The 15,638-nt window shown below is 39.4% G+C and overlaps 1 protein-coding gene across 1 annotated transcript in view; it reads left to right on the top strand.

Moving 5' to 3' along the window:
* The window catches only part of LOC140240460 (complement factor H-like), an 89,335-nt gene that overhangs the window by 26,413 nt on the left and 47,284 nt on the right, over positions 1–15,638 (top strand). The window contains exons 18-21 of the mRNA XM_072320230.1: positions 1,003–1,194; positions 1,845–2,063; positions 4,481–4,702; positions 6,611–6,786. Of these exons, the coding sequence (XP_072176331.1) occupies positions 1,003–1,194; positions 1,845–2,063; positions 4,481–4,702; positions 6,611–6,786 (809 nt within the window). The remainder of the gene's footprint in view (positions 1–1,002; positions 1,195–1,844; positions 2,064–4,480; positions 4,703–6,610; positions 6,787–15,638) is intronic.

The following is a 15,638-nucleotide window of genomic DNA, read 5'->3' on the forward strand; positions in this document are numbered from 1 at the left end:
ACCACATGAAATAAATCATATCATGATGCCGAATGTTTCTGGACAATGTCATGATCGTTTCAAGATCGAGCTTAAAGGGTCGATGTGCGTCAGATTGCAAGATGAACACCCATGATCTAAGCCCGCTCCATCCAGGAGTAACAACTATGAAATCAGAGAAATCATTTCACATCATGGCCGCTCGATTTCAGACATTGTCGAACAGTGCTGACTCAAAAGACTGATGACTTTTCTAATGCATGCGACACAAAAAAGCGCACTCCCGGATACAATATGTTTCGAGCATTATGATGTCACTATCAAGAGATCTATGAATAATCGATTGTTTGAGGGGTTTATTCTAACACTGGGGAAAACAGTGAGTAGGTAAATGGAAAGTCCGTTAGTTCTCAGATGTTCATTTTTAGTGCTTATTCAACAACTAAGTACCATGACGTTCCATATCTCCAGAGAATCAGAGACTTTGGTATAACCTGTCAGGACAACACAGCTCAGATTTAATCTTCTCCATCCGACTCGGTCGTTACTCTCCTGTACGTAATTCCACTCCTTCCTTCCAAACTATTATTCTCAACACCCTCCATCACCACCACCCCCCCCCCCCATCATCAGTTCCTTGAGTTCGATGGAACAATATGATTTAGTCGATAAGTCTCTTGATCCTCAAACAGGAAGCTCAGGGGTTCAAATCTTGTCTGGTGATTATTACGTTCACCTATAGGGCAAGGTGTTTTACCATCCACGATGTCTCTCTTTGTCAGGTGTATAGATGCAAGGTAGTCTCTCTGACAGAGCAAATAAACAAAAAATAGAGGTAATTATCGAGTAATAAATCAAGATCAGCTATAGTATTAGCATTATATAATGTATTATTTTTGTTATCAGGACCAACTGTTATCATCCATATCACTTTGTTTTTACAAACAATGACCATCAGTGGCAGTAGTAGTACAGCTGTGTTATAGGATCATTATCGTTATTATCATTACTACTCGAAACCAGTGTCATGTGGGGAGCCTGGACGATCAAATGACATAACTATTGAAGACATACCTCAGGAGGGCGTCGAAGGCTATGTACATGGGGCTAGGATCCGCTACGTTTGCCTAGACGGTTACACCATGACCGGCAACGCAGTTCGCGACTGTTTGTACGGCCAGTGGAGTGGCAGCGTACCCGAATGTGTGGCCCAAGGTAGGCAGCCTGTAGCGATTATTGGTAGTTGAGTTGTTATGTAATCATTCTCTACATTTTTTTTTTTTGTTTCATTTGAATGTGACATGATGACTGGGTAGCCCATATTTAGCTGTACTAGCTGGTCTTCCATGGGGTCCAGTTGGAAGTGCACCCTGCTCTTTACGCTAAATGAATGAACCAGAATCTTTTAAGTACATGTACATGAGTTGTGACTCTCTCTCACATGGGACCTCCATTTTATGTCATGTCCGAGGGACAGAGTGTTTCTCACCAGAGGGGACGGTACGGTTGCACACAATATTGCTCAGTTATAGACTCGGGAATCGAAAACCGGGTCCTTTGAATCTGCCGACTGAGAAAGGGTAAAATGGATGACCTATTCATCGTAGTTTACAACGGACGGAGTCCTAGGCATAAACTTTGCCACAAGTGGGTGTGGTAACAATAGCCATGAATTATAGATGTATGATGAACTCATTTTTAGAATTTAGTTTATTCATAAGGCAATATCATGTGATGACTAGTATACTAGTATTGCCTTATAGCATGCTTAGTAAGGCTGCTTATCACTTAGTATGACAAACTGTTCATGTAATTCTCATGTATACACTGTAATAATCACTGTTTTACTTTCCCTTTGGCTGAAGTATTTCCCCAACACTGTCGTCTGCCGACGGCATCGAACGGCGAAATGTATTCCGTTACGGGGGTAGATCATGGAGATGACGTCTTTGGCGAAGGAGTGCGAAACCAGTCGACAGTCCAAGTCTCACTCGTTTGTTCAAGGAGCAGCTACGCGCCAGAAAGTATATGGGTATCTACGACTTGTATCGACGGCACATTTACCCCACCAGTACCTCAATGTGGTAAGATATAAAATGTGCTAAGGGCAAGGGTGAGGATCGAGGGTGCAAAGCGACCGATCGACTTGGAGGGTGTGGAAAACCTAATTTGAACGATCTGGTGCACACTTTTTGAGGAATGTTTGGAAATGATATGAGAAAAAGATTGTCTAAAGTCTATATTGGAAGTATTTCTTTTGTTGTGGAACGATTTGGACATTACTCGTGACATTTCAAACATTTCAGCCATGCCGTCTCAAAGGCTTACTTCAATTTCAATTAAAATATATTTCTGCAACTTCTTTTTCAAGAATACAGTGTACAAACGAACATACAACACTAGCACAATATTTTGGTAAAGTTTTAGGATCTTCCCAAGAAAATTAGATATTACAAACAAATTCAAGAAATCTTTTAGGCACAAAATAAACAATAGAGAGTTACTTTTTCTTTTCAAATGTATGTTCCACAGGAATACACAATAAATACATTCAATGATGTTGATGAAGTGACGGCCCTTTCCTAGGGTGCTCAAAAGCGAACTGTATCGAACTGTGCCAGATTTGGAACGTTCGAGCGCTACTCTGGCGCGGGTATAAGGTACCGAAAATGCAAAATTTCCTCTTCCGGTGGAGGGGGATATACCCTCCGCCACTCGGTCCTTTTCCAAAGTCACGGTACACGTTTACATTGACAAACTTCCGAATCTTTCATCACAAAAAATTCCATCAAATCTGTCACTTCAGCTCCAAAACTTCAAAACCTTCTTCATGTGGGAGGGGATATCTTCCTTTCAAATTACCCTTTCCCTTCTTGGTTTCCCTCCATAGTTCACATTGTTCACTTTTGGGACTTACAATTACCCAAATTCCATTAAAATTTAAAATGTGTTCGCGAGAAATTTTCATTTGAATCCCCGAATACCTGCTCTCTTAAACAATTTAGCTATCCGTCCACTTGAAACTAGTACAAGTAAAGTAAACACTTAAGATATTTGTGACAAACATGTCACAAATTTCCCCTTTCTTAATGATAATTATCTTTATCATTATTATTCGTTTAGCCATTAAAGTGAAACTGCATGTCGTCACAACATTGTCAAGACGTACTATGTACACCTATTGGGAGAACCATGATAACGTACCAGATCGTTGAAGTTCAGTTCTGAAAGTGCAGAACCTCCCTCATGTCACAATGTGTGGGAGAGGGGATATTACACTCTAAGTAGCTCCTACTGATATATAGAACCTCTTTGGTGGCTCCGCTCCCTCGCACGTATCTTCCAAGCTTGCCCCCCCCCCCACCCCCACCCCACCCCACCAATCGATCGAAGCCCCCTGCGTATGTGTAATATAAATTGAATTGGTACAATTTCTCACAGCCTTCTTCAGTAAAATTTCAATTTGGATTTACATATTTCAATTTTGATTTACCACAACTTCCTGCATGTAGGATTGCAGTGTGTTAGGTAGGGTACTTGCAAGCGAGATAAAGCTGAATTGTTTGTGTTTTCATGCAACCCCACTTGGAATATTACATCATTACATTCCTACAGAAGAGATATCTAATCTATCGACAGGTAACTTCTTAACGTAAATAACTATCCTTATGTTCAAGGTCACTTTGGTAGACAGAATAATGATTAAATCTAAAATGTTTATGATACAAAGTAATTATTTTATGGAATTTGAAGCATAGCTGTATAACATAATTGCTCGGAGTCAGGTACGGGAAGTGGACGATCGAGGTGATTACGTCATCTCTTCACAATTTTCTACTGACTTGGAACTAAAGTTAAAGGACAAGTTAACCCAAATATATTTGCGAATTCAGTGAAGGCAGCAGTATTTAGTAGAACAAGTTTGAGGAATATCGGATAATCTGTTCAAGAGTTATGTATTTTTGCAGTTTCAATGCCGCCCTAGCTGGATGTGAAGATTCCAAAAGTTATGACTTCACTGCAATATGGAGTAAAAAACAAACATATTTTTGTACTTGACAACAAAATGAAAGAACAATTGCCTCAATGGTCTCCCGCATTCAAAAAACAGGGGGAAATACATGTATATTACCCTGAATGGGTCAGTAACAAGCCAAGGAAAATTTAGTTTTTCATTTCATTACAAATTGACATTTTGTTGACTTCTTCTTTTGTTTTCATTATATCAGCCTTATAAGTGAAGTCACAGACTGTTCCTCTGATAAGGCTATGTTAAAAACACACCAAGTTGGAGAGTTGTGAAGCAATGAAGTCAATGTCTTTTCTACTTTCTATTTACGATTGTGCCGATATAACTGTTTGGTGAAAAATTCCAATACGTATGGAAGTAAGATTCACTAAAGATTTCCCTTTAACAAGAATGAGGAGTTTTATTAAATGAAAATAAAAATCTCTTATCATTATTCAACCATGCCAAACTGGTTCTGCCTGTTGGACACAGTCGCACGGTTCGGTCACTGTCAAGTCCCTGATCAAGTTGATGACGTTCTGCAATTTGTCAACGGAAGAGAGACTCAAGAGCTCGGTAGTTATTACGACAGTAGTCTCCCCAGTGGTACGGTACTGGTTTCTCGCTGCACCCACCCAGAGCGCTTCGTCCTCTTGGGTGACACGAGAAGGACGTGTTTGAGGAGTCGCTGGACTGGAAGTGCACCCAGTTGTAGTGAGTAGATCGCAACCACCTACAACTTTGGTTTTTGTAGTGAGTTACAACTACTGGTTGTACTATGTCAAACACTTTGGTAGAAGGCACAGTCATGAAGGTGTTCAGCTGACTTATTCCAATAAGCCGCTTTATGTATGAGCAGAAAAATGTCATTCGTACTAACAGGGCATGTTGGTTTTTAAAATCACTGAGATAAGCATATTAGATCTATGATCATTGAAGTAATCCCTATGTAAAGATATTAATAGTAGGCCTACTTTAATACAAACACAACCACCTGACAGCAAAGTTGTATTTGCAATGTCAATAGATATCCATGCAAAATAATGAAATGGATGCTTTTCCAGGTGTTGACTCTATATCGCAGTTAACTGTGATTTAAAACTATTGAATTTAAACAAAACGTTTGTGGTCGACGTCTCATTAAGATACAGTGTGAATCAATTGTTTGTTCGTTTGTTTGTTTGTTTGACTGATTGACTGATTTCATTTTTCAAATTTCTTGTCAGTAATATCTCAGAAAATATCAAAATACAGATTAAAGTGTACGTGACTCGAAATAAGAAAATGAATGTGTACATCAATTTCATTAATATATATATATATATATATATATATATATATATATAAGACGATGAAGACAAACAAGTTGACATAATGCATTAGAATCCAACTTCATTTATTTATAAACCAATTTTTCGACCCTTGCACGGATCTTCCTCAGGGTAACAGTGATATTTGTATTTGAAGCTCAGCACAGAAAAATAATAATAATAACAAAGAAACGCGCAAGGGTCGAAAATTTGGTTTACAAATAAATGAAGTTGGATTCTAATGCATTATGTCAACTTGTTTGTCTTCATCGTCTTCATGCTCTTATTCCAACACGCGGATAATAATACCATTATATATATATATATATATATATATATTCTATTACCAAATTTGAAAAAGAATGTGCAAATAATTACCTAAGAGTTACGGAAATTTCACGTGTTTACAGTAACCATCATCTTTGCATAGCAAGGTGGGATGTCATCGCCTCACAACGCTTCCATTTCCCCACATTAGTTCCTTCTTTTTTTTTTCGGGTACTGTTAGTTATTCCGAAGGTTCATTATTCCGAAGGGTCGTTAATCCGAAACACACCGATTCCCTATACCTAGACGTTCGTTAATCCGAAAATGAAAAAGGGTTCGTTAATTCGAACATTTGTGGTGTTATCCCGAAGGTTCGTTATTCCGGAGATTCGTTAATCCGAAAATGAAATTCGGAAAAACGAACCTTCGGAATAACGAATCTTCGGACTAAAGAGCCTTCAGAATAACAAACCTTCGGAATAACGAGCTGTAACCCCTTTTTCTGTTTGTTTGTTTTTCAAATGATTTTTTAAGTATGTTTTATATAACAAATCGATTCACATTTGCCATTTTGCATTTGCATTTTGCATTTTTGAAAGGAGGGGGTTCATATATCAATAATTCTTTATGAGGAAAACAAAATGCTTGTCTTCGTCGTCAACACTTGAAGATTTGAAGACCTCACAATTACTGCATGATACTCGGTAAAATTAAGTATTTAATGTTTTCAACTACTTCCTTTCCAAATCTCAGAAGGGAATTTTTAATTTCAATTTTTCTAACAAGTAGATCAATGCGGTTTTGCAATAGTCCGAACTATACTAACACCCATTTTGGTATGCGTTATAGTGCATTTTAAGTCGAAGATTTTAGGTATGCAAAGGGGTATGATGCATGACCAATAAACAGCATCGACTTCATTGGGGTTCCTTACATGGTTACCTGTACCTATACGCGTATGTATATGTCATAGGTAGGGTCTATTCAAGACCGTGAATTGAAAATTCTTAATTTTTTTTTTTTTTTTTGCTTTTTTTGTTTGCAGAAGAAAGCAACGTCCAATTCAGCTTCAGTCATACCCAGATTCAGACGAGGAGTGACGGAACATTCGTCATCGTCCCCAACCGGCCTGTCCACATAGATTGTGACACATCAGCCCTTAACCATGATGACGTCGAGATCGAGGCTGATATTTACGCACGTCATCTACACGCACGACAGGTATACTACCACTCTACGGTTCCCCTTTGATAATGAGATTTGCCCCTCAATTTTCTTTCCCTGAAAACTTACCCAGCCATTTCTCATAATATGTATCCTTGACCATGTACTTTTCGTGAAAATGGGACTGAAGTAAATTGATACTGTTCTCACTTTACATTCTTATACTCCATGTTCTTTGAAATGTATTATAACGAAGCAAGATTAGAATATCATATTTTCTAGGGGTCATGCGCTCACCACCAATTTCAGTGAAAGATGAAATGAAAATCACCAGGATTTTGTCTCCTCTTGTCACTGGCATATTTAGCTCTTTACCTGGTCCAGTCTGCCTATAGCGGTGTTAAACCCACCAATAGTCTCGGACTATTGGACTATCTGCTGGGTTAGTCCATTTTCTTGGCAGAGGAAGGGGAGTATGTAGGGGAGGGGACAGAAACAGACATGGAAAATAAGGTTAGTTAAAAATGGACGTTGCTTTCGGTTGGACTGAGGCCATGCAATTTACTCGAGAAAACCTCGTATGTGTGATCTTATTGAAAAGTGCTGATACAAAGGTACCATAACCAAATACAACTAGAAGTTTTCTTTGAGCCCCCCCCCCCCTTGCAATTTAAATCTACCCTTTATCAAGTTTTACTTCAAACCTCATAGTCGTCGACCAATCTGTCCAGAACGTACACGACAGAAAACTAACATTAAAATCAATATATATAAACGCAGTATTCTATTTCAATATCTTAGTAAATTAGGTTTAAATATTTCTTTTTTCTTCATTTCATTTAATTTCATCTTATCATTTCTACTTCCAACAAAAAATGCACAATCAGAAGCACAACGCCATTTTCTTAACACAAATTATTATTATCATTATTGTTTTTATTATTATTATTTCGTTTTATTTATACAGGGTGGCCCCGTCAGTAATCAAGTGCTGTTTTCCAGGGGGCCCTGTAAACACATACATACAAGGCAACAATCACAACAAATAGCATTAACATAACACAATAGGTCGTACATCATACAAAACAGAACTGTTATTGAAAATTAGAGAATAAGGAATGAGACTCAATATATCAATTTACAACCACGATGAAAAAAAATCCAACTTACTGACTGGGTTTGTTACAAAAAATGAACCTTTATATAGTATGAATATACTAGTATATCATATGTATCAAAATATGCGTGCCTAAAAAAAGACACAACCACTGAATTCTGTTTCTATCAATATACCAAATCAATAACTATTATCTATACTAATCTCTTATTTCACTTATACGTTATTATATCATATACTTCAAAATTCAACATTCATTTCTAACAACAAAAATCAATAATAATCAACGTCAATCATCTTCCTATATTGAACAACATACAATCTGCTTCTTCTACTACTATTCGCTATAAAATAAATCAACATCCAACAAAAAAGAAAAACAAATATAGCTGTTATTACCCAGAACACCATTTCAAATACTGTGAACAAAAAGCGTTCTTACTCTGGGCATTTCGTACTGGGGTTGGCATTTTGAATATTTACATCAGCTTGTAACTTGTTATTTAATACGGTATAATAACAAACTTTTAACAAAATCGTGTCGAATTATTTGAGGTTATTATAAATAATAGGTAATTTAATCAGCTGTTGAAAATAGAGGGGACTGCTAAAAAGCATTTTTTTTTTTGTATATTGCAGTCCCTGCAGAGGAAAAAAAAAAGAACAATCGTTAGCATCCCTTGATATCAATAAAAAGGAAAAACAGTGAGGAAAAATAGCACGCTCTGAAAGTGCCGCATTTATGAAAGTGCAGAAGGAAGAGGTAAAAGACGAAACCTTTAAAAGACAGTAGAAACAAAGGACATACAAAACATTACAGACTCAAGTGCTCCATAATTCAGATAGGTTTGAATCACAGTAGAATGTATCACTGATAAAGCATGCTTAGGGAAACCAGTTTGGATTTTGTACACAATGCCAATGTCGTTCCTACGAAAGCATGTTCCAAAATGCTGCATGGTAACAATGTTATGCTCTAAAGGGAAAGCTGCATTTGATGTCTTTTTTTTTAATCGGTAATGCAGTGATTGACAGAATCTTGTTAGGGATTTTGTGTGTGTGTGTGTGTGTGTGTATGTGTGAGCGGATCCAAGTTTCTCGAGAGAAATACAATTAATAATCATGAAACATCATACATGGAACACAATGTATTTAGATTTTTTTTGTCGCATAAGTTGGCCTAATGATACTAGTCAAAATGAATTGGCATGCATAGGTAATTTGTGTTTTCGTACCCTTATTATGTGAATAGACCACAGTGCTTCCATTGAAAAATATTTCAAGCCTTTTATTCTGGTTACTAGGTATTACAAAAAATATTTCCCGACTTCGATCCTTAATAGTTTTAAAAAAAAAATGTACAGCAAATAATACTTACATTGGTATGAGCAATAGCTGAATAGAGTACTATTTTGTTGGAGGTAATTTAGAAATGAAAGCGTAAATCAGTTTCATTAAATTCAAGATTTACTTTTAAGTCAAGGCCGTGTCACACCTTTCCGGGCAAGCTACACCGGCTTGTTGCGAGGAGGAATTTTCCAGCACGCAGGCGAATTTTCCGCGGGCGGACAAGATTGTTTGCGGGTTTTACCCTTGTTTCTAACCTGGTAGACGCGTGCTATTTACCTTCTACATACGTGTATTAAGCGTGACCTGCGTGGGAGCTTTGAAACCGATCCGTTTTCAGTTACGAGCGACTTACGGATACTGAGAAGTACCTACGTTGGAGTTGCCTGCGAGGTGCTGTCGATAAGGGTCTCCTACTGGTGTTCTGTGTGTACCTCTGCGAGCGAACCCTCACGACTCACTCGGAACAAGTTTTGAGCATGCTTAAAGGCCGTGTCACACCAGCCTTGCGTGCGACTTCCGAAGAACATTTTTGCTATCCGGAGGTCCCCGCAGATGACCCGGACATGACAGTACTTAGCATGTATCTCAAAAGTAGTTACCCGGAGGTGCGCACGCTGACTCTATTTACCCGCTGCCAAAAAAAAAGGCCCTGTCACACCAGCTAAGCGGGCTTATTGCGTATGGGGATTTTTCAGCACGCAGAATAATTTCTGCGGCCGGACAAGGTTTAGGGCGAACTTGGCGTGGGTATTACATGATAAACGCGTGATACCTAATAGACCAGGAGCTGGCTGCTGGCCAATTTACCCCATCAAGCCCAAAAGCTTTGACCCCTCAAAGTTACTGGGGCCACCCCCCTCATTACAAAACTGGGCGTCAGCCTGATCCCCGAGGGTGGGGTCGTCCCCCAGGGACCCCCCCCCCCCCCCAAATGCCCCCCGGCGGGTGTAATTTACCCCATGGAGCCCATGGACCAAACCTGGTCTAAAAGAATGGCCTAGGGGTGTACATAATAAAAATATAAAAACTGACAAAATATCTGGTCGGGAAAGGGGTTGCCAGACCGTCCCCCCCCCCCCCCCCCTGGGCCCCCCCCCCCCCCCCGGCGGGTGTAATTTACCCCATGCAGCCCATGCACCAAAATTGGTCCAATGAAAATACTATGGGTGTACATAATAAAAACATTAAAACTGACACAATATCTGGTCGGGAAAGGGGTTGCCAGACTGCCCCATTGGGCCCCCCTGAGGCCCCCTACACACATAAACACCCCTTATGGGTTGAGATTTCTCAGTGTAATGTGCAGAGAGGTAGAAGTCTACATGTACATAATAACAGTAGAAAAGCTGACATTACATCTGGGCTGGGCAGGAAAGGGGTTAAACTGCCCCTGGGACAACCATTCCCCCTATACCCCCCCCCCCCCCCCACAAATACACACATTTACACACAAAGCAATACGCACCCACATGTGTACTGTAATGTACCAAGTCATTCCGAAGGAAGAGGTACGTTGTATGGTGATACATATCTTTTAAGTCCATACAGAAAGGGTTAAGTATTGATATCCATTCATGTTGTGTGGCCTATCATCCATAAAGCCCAACCTGTATATTAAATGTAGTAGTTATATGCATATTTTGATCAATTTTGTATATAATTTTGGATATTGTGGTGTGTATATATGCTGTAACAGCAGGCATGTGCGTGCGCGCACACACACACACACACATGCATACTGCTTACACATGACCATGGATATACATGTATTCTTATACTGTATGTACATAGTGGTAAATAAAATGTCTCACAACCATGGTCACTATTTCGGATTATAACACTGTAGCTTGTACATCAATCATAAATGTGGAGCGTCCAACATATGAAGAAAAAGTGATTAAATGGGGTATTGAATGACTCAGATGCATTGCTATGTCAGTGCATAAATTATCTGATATTAGGCATATTGAAGCTTCACAGTTGTGGTAGAAGTAAATATGAAAATAAAAGAACAACACCAAAACCAAATACAGTGTAGGTCTGTAAGATGTTCATACCTTTTGAATATTATACTGTACAGGGAATCAGGGATACTATCAGTGGACCTCCAAGCAGGAACACTTAACAGATTTTGAAAGCTATGTGTGTGAAGTTGCATCATGTTTTACTCTATATACAGCCTACTGAGTACTTTATGTATTCACCTTATAGGAAACAAGTAGCTATTTAAAAAATGCTTAAAGAAAGCCTTTGTTGAGAGTACACTACGGTTTCACACCAACCACACAAATACTTATGGCCAGTTGTACACCAAATTAAAGTTTATCTTTTCATCAACATGCCTTTAATAACATGCAAATAACAACTATCAGTCCTTCACTCAGATTCTTTTTAAAACCTCATAATAACCTGTCATGTTTTTAGTTGACAAAAACACCATTTCCTTATTTTGTATGAGGTAGTGCTAGGATCACAACATTCAGGCTCACATTACCTTATGTGACTCTAGTAAATTCCAGTTGGAATAAGCTGCATTAGATTTACAAGGAGAAATGGTTTCAGATATGATATGCATCCATTGTTACACTCAGTAGTGCATGTTATCTCATAGTTTTGGACATATCATCTGCATATCTATAAAGTAATGAACAGGTATTTAAAATGTTATCTTACTACCATTAATGGTTTTGATCTGCAATCTAAGCAATTTGACGCTTCATTTTGTCACAGCTCTTCAATCTTAAGGCTCTATGTCCATGTTTCTGGCATGGTAGACATGCTGCATGTACTGTATCTTGTTAAGACATCAGTATCACAATTTTTGCAACTTTAATCAGGCTGTTTGTCATTTCTTTTGCTATATTTAAAGAGAGTTTGAGATTATTTGCCAAATCTTCCTACCCAATTCTCCAAGTATTCATTCATTGGAACATCTGCATCTTCAACACTTATGATACATAAAGGCTATTTCTAATCCTAAAGTCAAAGATGTCCTAGATAGAGAAATTGAAATGTAGTATAATTCTGCCTTTTTGACTCTATGAATGATTGGAAGTGCAGTGACTTTAACAAATTCAGGGTTTAAGTGTTCTATGCAAATTTAAAGCAATGCACACCTTTGACACTTAAACCTATATAGGCTGAGAACATTGTTGTTCTTTATATTGGTTTTTCAGTTATGACTCATAATACACTACGTCTCGCTGACAATCCATCTCCTGTTCCAGTTCATTTGGTTTCGCCAAACAGTACCAGGTACTCTGCAAGCTATAGCGTGTATAGGAAATAGGTTTAGATATCTAGCCATATCATAGCATATTTGAGACCTAGATCTAGTCCAAGATCTAGACTCTTGACCTTCTTTGCTTGCTCTGTTACTGACACTAATTGTCATCCAGTGATGAAATACATCATTACATGTACTACTGTCATAGGGGCCTACCAGTATTTTAGTACCTACAATAGGAAAGCCCAGTTCACTTACCAAGGTCAGGAAAGCACCGCTTTTTCATTGTTTGCAGACTAATGATACACGTGTTGCAGATCTTCGAAATGTAGAGATTAATTGCATGCAACGAATAAAATGTAAACAACATACAAATATATGCATGCAATTAACCACACTATGGCCTATGCACGCACTACAGTTTTGTATCAATACAGTTTCTTGTACATGAGCTTGCTCCACATGCATGGTAACACAGTTGAACTGTAGGATGTTGGATACAGTTGTAATTATTTCCGCCTCTTGAGGAGTTCATGTTACTTACATAGTAGTATTGTCTGCATTTTTGTTTGTATGCAAAACAAGTTGAAAGGTTTGGATGAAACTTGTATGAAAAGATGACAATAACACAATTACATTTGAACAGATGATTAATATAAATTTTGGTAGTGATCCGGGAATTCTTATGAAATTTTGATGATTTTTATCTTATGGCAGATGAGATCAATGAAATTGGGAGTTAAAGCTGCATGAATTTGAGGTTTGCATACATGCACTGAAGGTAAAAGCATGTGCTCAAGGTATAAGGGGCTACCACACAGCTGGAAGTTGATGGCATTTAAAAGTAAAAGGCTTTTATATGGGAAATTTGGCAGTTTTTAGCATGTGTGGATGGGTGGAAATGAGCTGCTTGGCAAAGGTCTGCACTCTCTGAGTATGTTTCTATTGTAGATATCGATAACTCCATTCTTTTGGGGGAGGGAGTGGGGTGGGCCATGTGGATAAATATATGCACACACACAATGCTTTTGTTGTTATAACTCCACCTTACTTCAAGAAGTTCCATATTATTTTTTATGACATGCTCATTCATACCTCTCCAAACCGTATAGGCCCTTCACACTCAGAAAGGGGGGGGGGGGGGAGTAGCAAAGGTAGGGGATATGTTTCATAACTCTTTCTAAGTGAGATATTTTGTCAGCTTTTATTTTTCTTTTTTACACACCCATAGTGGGGCCTACTTTCCTCGGCCAAATTCGATCCATGGGTGCCCGACCAGATATTTTGTCAGTTTTTATATTTTTATTATGTACACCCCTAGGCCATTCTTTTAGACCAGGTTTGGTCCATGGGCTCCATGGGGTAAATTACACCCGCCGGGGGGGCGTTTTGGGGGGGTCCCTGGGGAACGACCCCGCCCTCAGATATCAGGCTGACGCCCAGTTTTGTAATGAGGGGGGTGGCCCCAGTAACTTTGAGGGGTCAAACCTTTTGGGCTTGATGGGGTAAATTGACCAGCAGCCAGCTCCTGGTCTATAAGTCCTTCTTGCGTGTATTCCGTTGAACTGCATGTTAGGCGCGTGGGTGTCACGTGATAGCTTCGTGATAGCTTCTTGTATGTCAGTTATGGGCGACATACGGGCTCTGCGAAGTACCTGCGCCACAACTGCGTGTTATCTGCGTACTAGTCGCCTGCGAGGTGAGTGCTAGTCTGAACAATAGGCTGGTTCGAGTGGATGGGCAAACAATCATTTGTCAACTAGCTTTCAAGAAGTGAAGATGTCCCGTAGACGGAAAGTGTACAAGGGCAGAGAACGTCCAGTGGATGGACAGCCACAAAGCCCGGAAGATTCACAGCAAATGCATCAAATTGCTGCTGAAGTCCATTCGGCGGATGAAGTCCTGTCCGAAAGGGACCAGGTAGTCCTCGACGCCACAGAGGACAGAGGACAAAGAAGAGAATGAGCCCACAAATGGCACGCACTCCCTTCACATAGGCATAGATCAGCGGGCAACTTACCTACTTCAAGTGGGTCTGTTGCGACACGGATTGTCGCCCCTACACGGATTGTCGCCTCCTGCTCGGGGCGACAATCCGTGACGGGCGCTGGCGGCACGGATTGTCGCCCCCTACACGGATTGTCGCCTGGCGACAATCCGTGACGCTTGTGCAGTTCCCAGTTTTTGACCTCGAAGGCGACAATCCGTGTTGACAAAAAAATTGTTGCGACACGGATTGTCGCCCCGTCACAGATTGTCGCCCCGGGCTCGGGGTGGTTCCTCCGGTGTTAAGCTTTGGTGGGATGGGTATGACTGGTAAGTTATGCGTATTTGTGTGTGTGTGTGTGTGTCTGTGTGTGTGTGTGTGTGTGTGTGTGTGTATTGTGAGCTGCATGATATGTAATGTGTATGATTTGTTGTGTGTGTGTGTGTGTGTGTGTATGTGTGTGTGTAAATGTGTGTACGTGTGTGTGTGTTTGGAGTATAATAATACAATATGTAGAAACTGTGCATGTGTGGTGGTCATAGTGGTAGTGGTTTGTTTGTCTGTGTGTATACGTGAGCCTGTATGCTTACGTGTGTATGTGGAATATAGTGGCGCTATCTGTGGCAATACAAACGCCTTCAGAGTGTATGAGCACGTGTTTAAAAAATTCACACCAGCGTTGATCTAAAAATAGTATGGGTGTGTGAACCAATATCAGCGGTGAGGCGGGCTAGGCGAGAGAGAGACCGAGAGAAAATACATACGAGGGAGGTACCCTCCCCAAATGTTATTTGTCTTTGTTCATTTTTCACTGCAGTCATTTTCTTCCATCAGTCTTATAAACTAGAACGTCCATACAACTATTCTTTGTACCAGAATAGGTTTGGCATGTTTTATGCATGAGCGAATAATTTCCATAGGCCGTAAAAAAATTGTCAATCGTTAGTTGATTTTAGCACAAACGAACTGCCATTGCACACCGCTAATACAAACGTAATACAAACAAACACCAACAAACACTCAAACAAATCCTCATAATGCAAATAAATCAACTAAACACTTTTTCCTTGATATTCATTGATTTCATTCAAATCATTCATAAATCGACTCATTCTGGGTGTAACATGAAAAAAAAAAGTTACAAATGGCAATTCGAAACAGAAACAAATCCATTTGTCAATTTATACCACAAATAATCTCACTTCAACATAGATAACTCGATTATAGAC

Source organism: Diadema setosum, chromosome 17 (assembly GCF_964275005.1).
Source record: "Diadema setosum chromosome 17, eeDiaSeto1, whole genome shotgun sequence".
NCBI classification, from domain to species: Eukaryota; Metazoa; Echinodermata; class Echinoidea; order Diadematoida; family Diadematidae; genus Diadema; species Diadema setosum.